The 7,556-nt window shown below is 40.8% G+C and overlaps 2 protein-coding genes across 6 annotated transcripts in view; one reads left to right on the top strand and one right to left on the bottom strand.

The window, feature by feature from the left end:
- The first annotated feature begins 1,043 nt into the window (after positions 1 to 1,043).
- Positions 1,044 to 5,406, top strand: rab33ba (RAB33B, member RAS oncogene family a). The gene is made up of 3 exons (XM_034542947.1): positions 1,044 to 1,153; positions 1,233 to 1,503; positions 2,517 to 5,406. The coding sequence occupies exons 2-3, from the start codon at positions 1,276 to 1,278 to the stop codon at positions 3,015 to 3,017; spliced, it is 729 nt and encodes a 242-aa protein (XP_034398838.1). The 5' UTR covers positions 1,044 to 1,153; positions 1,233 to 1,275; the 3' UTR covers positions 3,018 to 5,406.
- Positions 5,321 to 7,556, bottom strand: part of zgc:113425 (uncharacterized protein LOC541425 homolog) — a 7,637-nt gene continuing 5,401 nt past the window's right edge. The window contains exons 4-6 of one of the 5 annotated variants that reach the window (XM_034542948.1): positions 6,998 to 7,144; positions 5,993 to 6,050; positions 5,321 to 5,567 (exon numbers count right to left, since the gene is read on the bottom strand). In XM_034542948.1, the coding sequence (XP_034398839.1) occupies positions 5,461 to 5,567; positions 5,993 to 6,050; positions 6,998 to 7,144 (312 nt within the window). In that variant the 3' untranslated portion in view covers positions 5,321 to 5,460. The remainder of the gene's footprint in view (positions 5,568 to 5,992; positions 6,051 to 6,997; positions 7,145 to 7,556) is intronic. The other 4 variants (XM_034542949.1, XM_034542950.1, XM_034542951.1 and 1 more) reach the window with 4 other exon arrangements.

Genomic DNA, 7,556 nt, shown 5'->3' with positions numbered 1-7,556 from the left:
CTTCATGTGATGAAGGTACTGGAGAGGCTTGTCCTCACTGGACCCTCTGCAGTTTGCTTACCAGCCTCGTGTGGGAGTGGACAACGCCTTCCTCTACCTGCTGCAACGAGCTCAGTCACACCTGGATGGAACCGGTGGCTCACTCTTTGACTTCTCCAGTGCATTTAACACCATCCAACCACTGCTGCTGAGTGAGAAGCTGCGGGTCGTGGAGGTCAACGCGTCCACCGTCTCCTGGATCACTGACTACCTCACAGGCAGACCACAGTATGTCCGACTGGGCCGTGTGCTGTCTGGGACGGTGGTCAGTGATGTTGGAGCCCCATAGGGAACTGTTCTGTCTCCCTTCCTGTTCACCTGTCCACCACTGACTTCCAGTACAACAGAGGGGTCATGCCATCTGCAGAGGTTCTCTGATGACTCTGCAGTGGTCGGGTGTATTAAGGATGAACGGGAGGAGGAGTACAGGGCAGCAGTGGAAGACTTTGTGGAGTGGGCTGGTAGAAATCACCTGCTTCTGAACGTGGCCAAGACCAGAGAGATGGTGGTTGACTTCAGGAGGAAGACGACGGCTCCATATATATACACACACATACACATACACACACATATATATATATATATATATATATATATATATATATATATATATATATATATATATACACACACACACACACACATATATATATATATATATATATATATATATATATATATATATATACACACACACACACACACACATATATATATATATATACACACACACACACACACACATATATACATACATACATATATACATACATACATATATACACGTATATATACATATATATACACATATATATATACACACATACACGTATATATATATATACACACACACACACATATATACATACACATATATATATATATACACACACACATCTATCTATCTATCTATACATACATATATATCTATACATCTATACATACATACATCTAAACATCTAAACCATCGTGATCCTGGTCCAGACCAGTAGGTGGCGGTAATGCGCCGTAACGTAAATGATGACGAAGAAGAAGAATGTTACATATTTATCTCGCGAGAGGAAACACTTTTCCTGGACAACGAGGCATGTGTTTACTGTACAATAAATATGCTGTAAGTATATTGACAATATCTACACGTCGAATACATGTTGTGGCTCCTTCACGTATTTTGACAAAGAGCGGTCATTCAGCGCGTCGTAGCGCCGCAGCCGCAGAGAAGACTGTCGCTCGGACATGGCGCAGAGCGGGTCGTCGGTTGGTTTTTCTGGCTCTCTGACGAGCTCAACTCTTCCTCCGCCGAGGACCCGCATCTTCAAAATCATCGTGATCGGGGACTCCGGTGTCGGGAAGACCTGCCTCACCTACCGCTTCTGTGCTGGGAAGTTCCCCGAGAAGACCGAGGCCACGATCGGGGTGGACTTCAGGGAGAGGCTGGTCGACTTTGACAGCGAGAAGATCAAGGTGTGCTCTTCAATCAACAGTCTGTGGGCCAGGAGCAGTGCAACTGACAGCGGGCCCCTCTTATAGCCAGCAAGGGGTCTAGAATGTAGTATGCAAGGGGCACATGTCACAGAATGAACAGCTAAAGTCAAAACAGCAAGCTTGAGATACTGAGGATTTCACAAATTGTATTTGAATTTCTACATGTTTGTCTTTTTTCTAGATGGTTCTTATTGTCAACAAATCCCATAAAAAAGACCCAAACCAACAATGTGTGTTTTAATATTGTGTTTTTAATAGTTTCTGATGGAGCTCTATGGCCCAGATTAATATACATTCTAACAGGTTTTGGGATTATATTGAAATTGTTTAATTTAATTTAAATTAATTTAGTTTGATATAGGCCACAATTACAAATTATCTTCAGAGGGCTTTACATTCTGTACACATACAACATCTTCTGTCCAGGGACCTCACATCGGATCAGGGAACAGGGAAGAAACCTTCAGAAGAGCAACAGAGGAAGATCCCTCTATCCGGATGGACAGAAGTACAATAGATATCATGTGTACAGATGAACAACATTACAAAAGTTACAACACATTATTGTTGGTTTTGGTCTTCTGATGGGTAGGATGATGACAATATGGGGTTGATACTGATTCAAATTGCTGGATCGGTATTGTGACAATTGAGTTGATCTATTCAGTTAAATTATGTGTTCTACATTGTATACTTATATATCATGTATACTAATTTTAATTCCTGTTGACATTTTGAATAATTTGTTGCTGCATCTTTACCAAATTGCTGGTGTGCGATTTTTCAATGATAAATAACAATTCAGTACATTCAGAACATATCCATTTATGAATTTGTTACAGTCTTTTTTACAAAGGTAGAAAAGGAATAGGATTGGTTCTATATATCAAACAATACCCTAAGCCCAGGTATCAGGATTGTAAAAGATGTATTGGTGCATCCCTACATATCGGATTAAATACACAACTGCTGATCCATTTGTCCCCCCACAGATCCAGCTGTGGGACACTGCAGGTCAGGAACGCTTCAGGAAATCTATGGTGCAGCACTATTACCGCAACGTGCATGCTGTAGTCTTTGTGTATGATGTGACCAACGCTGCCAGCTTTCGCAGCCTCCCAGCATGGATTGAGGAGTGCAAGCAGCACGCGCTGGGCACCGAAGTACCCAGAATCTTAGTTGGAAACAAGTGCGACCTTCAAGACTCTGTTCAAGTGGGCACGGACGTGGCGCAACAGTTCGCCGACGCCCATTCCATGCCCCTGTTTGAGACATCTGCAAAGAACCCAAACAGCCAGGGAGATGGAAACTATGGCGGAGGAAACAGTGACCATGTTGAGGCTATTTTTATGACTGTGGCCCACAAGCTGAAGTCTCAAAAGCCTCTGGTTTTGAGCCAGCCTCCCGGGGGATCAGTGGGTACCGTCAACCTGAGCAGAGGGAGGGATGATGGGGAAGATGGATCCAGGAGCTGGGGCTGCAGCAGCTGCTGAGGAAGACAACTTCAGCCTGAGGGGAGTGAAGGCAAGGAGTTAAGGAAAGTGTGGAGGTCTTGAAAGGAGGAATTGATCTTGCCAAATGGCTTCACAATCAGCACAAACACAGAGATAGTTTCTCCATTAGAAGAGGATACTGTTTTCGCAATGCCTATGCTTAACTTTCTAAATTACTTTGAATGGTTTTGAGGTAGTATTTACAGTATGGATGTTGTTTTGGACTGCCAAAAGCTATCATTGGTTCATGATAAACTGAAATTAACTTCAACAAGGGGCCAAAAAAGAGATTATAATTCAGTTTATATTCACTTATCTTCATGTATCTCACCAAAACACAATACGTAACACAAACCTGTTGAATGCATTTCTCCTTCAAAAGATATGCTCAACGTATTGCATGTTTACACTAACAACTTGATTATGCTTAACATAAAAACATGCTTAGCAAGCTTACTGAAATTATGCCGTTGATTTGAGGGAGAAAAAGAGTAGTGGTAAAAAATGTGTATACTACTGAAGAACAACATTGGGAAATAGCCTAATCACATCCAGATTGTCATACGGATTGAAACTCAATCATATTGACTATTTGGAAGCTTCTCACTGCTTCACACTGTTTTGTTCACCGCTTGCTTCAGCTGCTCTCAAGTGGCCACCAACAAATACTTCCCTCCGGTTCAAGACACCTACTTTTGATGGACAGTACCTTTTGGCTAAGGTCAAGTTTGTTTCTGACGTTCGCAGCACTTAGACCAACACAAAATATTCCATGCAGTGTGGACCATGATGAAATAGTATTACAGTATTATACTCTACAGATTGAAATCAAGTGTGACATTGTCTTACCAGTCATCATTATTGTTGTTTTTTGGATAAAAAACAAACATCTGTGATAATAGAAGACCTTGCTGGCAATCTATCGCCATCTTGCTACTAACGTTTTACTGCTGTTTGTGCATTGTGCAATGCCCTCCGTTGAGGCAACCATGACAACGGTTCTGTCCATCTGATTGCCAGCACCAAGAATTCCTGAATCCTGAATGGAAGTTAATTTGGTGGAGAAGTGCTGTCAATGTGGGGTGTTACTAGGGATCGTCTGTGAATGTTATGATTAAGGATGCAAATGGTATTTACTATCCTATCCTAGTTGTAGGTTTCCATTTCCTTCTATGAAAGGCAACAAAATAGCCAGATGCGTCAACGAGTAGAGATTGGTACCGTGTAGGCCAGCTAGTGAATAGAACATACCTCTCATAGCCTGTACAGCTTTGTCGTGTGTACCTCTACATGTACACCATTACTTATCCTGTATGTAAGCTTGTAAAACAACATTTAGCATGTGGCGGACACCATTGTATGATAAAAGCTGACAGCGATTAACCCTCCATAAGCCATGATGTTGTTATCACCAGAGGTTAGTGCTTTTATGTGTGCAGTGGCCACAGCTGGTCCTGTGGCTTCTCTGCTGCGCTGCACATGACTATATCAAACTAAATGGCCTTGTCTCAGGACTGTTCAGATACACACAGATGAAATATTAAGAGACAGGCTGTGCTAGCTACATCTCTGAGGAAGTTAGTTTGATCCGTTTGCTGCCGTCTTGTGTTCTTAAAGTGTCAATGCCCCCATCCATCGTCGTCATACCTATAATGTTCTTTGCCTTTTTGTCACTAAAGCCATTAACGCATAATGCATTGCTAAATGTATTGCTTATTGCAAATGCCCAGAAAGAAAAATCTAAATTTACAGAATGATATCAATTCACAAAGTTACTAATGAATGAAACTACTCAGGACAAGTAGTTGCAATGGTTTTGTCATGCAATAAACTACCCTGAACATTTAAAAATGTTGTGATCTCTTTAAAAAATGTTTTATTAATTAAATACACAATATCTTGGATTTGTATATTGTGAACATAGCTAACTTTCACTTAGTATTCAGTGAATTAGGCATTCCATTCATACACATGTATTCAACTCTGGCAAGGTTTAAATGATTTTGGCTACAGAAACCTTTGGTCAAGAAGAAATCAAGGCTTTCACAGCTCAAAGTGCTCGGACTAATCAAGAATACAAATTACATCCATCCAAAGATTAAGAAATGTGAAGGCAAAGATATAAGCAAACATAATCAATCCCCCTTCTCTCTGGAATATAATAACACATCTGTACACATGACATCTATTGCTTCTGTACATCCGGGGAGAGGGATCCTCCTCTGTTGCTCTCCTGAAGGTTTCTTCCCTTTTTTCCCTGTCAAAGGTTATTTTTGGGGAGTTTTTCCTGATCCGATGTGAGGTCAAAGGTCAGGGATGTCGTATGTGTACAGATTGTAAAGCCCTCTGAGGGGAGTTTGTAATTTGTGATTACAAAATAAACTGAATTGAATTGAAAAAAACTCATAAGAATGTGTCAGACAAGTCTCTCTGTGGATGTGTGTCAGGTCAGTCTGCTATATGGAAGCAGTTTGGAGGGACCCTCCTCTTCCTCCTTGATGTCCTGGTCAGTGGGCTGAGCAGGACAGTTGAAAAGCCTGTCGTCACCTGCTGGATACAGGAAGTCTGGATCACTCGACTGTTGGGAGAAAAACACTGCCAAACACAGCAGCAGCAACTAGGCGCAAGGATTAGTTTTGGAAATGGTAATGGGTGGTAAATGGACTTTATATAGCGTCTTTCTAGTCTTGCGACTACACAAAGCGCTGTACACTACATTCAGTTTTCAATTCAATTCAGTTTATTTTATATAGCCTAATATCACAAATACATGTCAACATTCACCCATTTGTACACACAGTCACACACTGATGGCATCAGGATCTAAACTAATTATTCACATACACACACACAGGTTCAGAATCCTGCCCAATGACACTTTGCCAAGCAGACTGGAGGAGTCCAGGATTGAACAGCTGATCTTCTGATCACAGTCCGCCACAGCAACATAAAAGACAACATTTAACATGAGTTACCTCGCCATGTACAAACCATCTCGGTGTCATCTGGGTCACACTCAGGAACAAGTGTCTCCTGTAACATACACACAAAACAAAACAATCACATCCCTGGAGATATAGAATACCACAGCCTTGCATTCAGTGTAATCAACAAGATGTTCTTTGTCAAGTGGAAGCAAAACATTAACACAACACCAAAGAGGTTCCACATATTGCACAGCATGTCCAGAATAAGAGCATCTTTTATAATTATGGGTTCTCTTTTTTCAAACAGCGACTTTCCAATTCTAGCTTATGCTAGACACGACTGGCCGAACGCTAGTTGTGTTACTTCCAAGAGCACGTCATCAGCTAACCACTTGTTCTTGTGTTACAATGCTTCTATATTAGAGTTCATGGTAAGGTTAGCAGCTCTGTCCTCTTACATTTGGTGGTTTCCCTCAGATGACATATGTTATCTGCATACTGCATACGTGAGAGTTGTGAATGTTGAGAACTTTGGGGAGCAAAATGTTGATTTGCCACGAGGAGGATCAAGATACAAGCGTTTCCTTAAATAGTAACAAGGAAGCATAAATATAACCTTTATCTTGCCTTCTCAACGACATAAGAATTAACATGGTTATGTTAGAGCGGAAAGTCTGAGCCTGTGTGTTTCACTATCATATTTTAATACGAGGGCTAACTAGCTATGCATCTCAATACAATAACTATGTTTTTATTAAAAAAACATTTTTTTCTGAGACAATCAAATTCATCCATAGTCTTTTACCATGATAACATGTGCATATGAGACCCTTTGAAAACGAGTCAGCTGGTGATGGATTTTATCCAACTCATGGAGCTAACATTAGCTCAATCAGCTAGCTAGCTACAGCTGATATACCCCCTGTGACGGAGGCAGCTTTTTTCTACAGTTATTCTAAATAACTACTTGACAATTGCGTGGCATATCTCCCACAGTTACCAGACCAAACAGTATGTGTGCAGTGGAGAACAGACAGTAACGTTCTGCTATACCAATCCGGTTCTGGCATCATAGCAGCCACAACAGGGAAGACTACGGCAGCCCACGTAGGCCATGAGAGAGGAGAGAGCCAGGCAGATGGTGCAGCTCAACAGTATGGTGGCGTTGGCCCCCTTCACCATCCGATGAAGCACCAACGTCTGGGCAAATGACAAAGAATGTAGAAATCCTTTTTCATGTAGCCCAGTTCTAGATGTGATGATCTGTGAGATATAGATATATATATATATATATATATATATATATATATATATATATATATATATATATATATATATATATATATATATATATACACACACCTATATACACACCTGTTGATGTTTTTTTCTTTCCTTTAATGATGACTATTTTAGAGAGAACAATTGTATAAGTCAGACACAAAATGTATTCTTTTCATTTGTAGCCCCAAAAGAAGAAGAATTACTCTAATACAACTTGTGTTTTGTCAAAGTCCCCACAGTGTTACATGCCAGGGGAGAATACTGTTGCAACTATTTCCCTCCAAACACCCTTTGTTTATTAATTTTCATAAATGACCCACGCTCATTC

Source organism: Cyclopterus lumpus, chromosome 10 (assembly GCF_009769545.1).
Source record: "Cyclopterus lumpus isolate fCycLum1 chromosome 10, fCycLum1.pri, whole genome shotgun sequence".
Classification (NCBI taxonomy): Eukaryota; Metazoa; Chordata; class Actinopteri; order Perciformes; family Cyclopteridae; genus Cyclopterus; species Cyclopterus lumpus.
The sequence above is the reverse complement of the archived record's forward strand: the minus strand, read 5'-3'. Positions and strand labels throughout refer to the sequence as shown.

Coding starts and splice junctions, on each gene's coding strand:
- rab33ba (XM_034542947.1), top strand. CDS start 1,276: ATGGCGCAGAGCGGGTCGTCGGTTGGTTTTTCTGGCTCTCTGACGAGC. Junction 1,504..2,516: donor TTGACAGCGAGAAGATCAAG/GTGTGCTCTTCA, acceptor GTCCCCCCACAG/ATCCAGCTGTGGGACACTGC.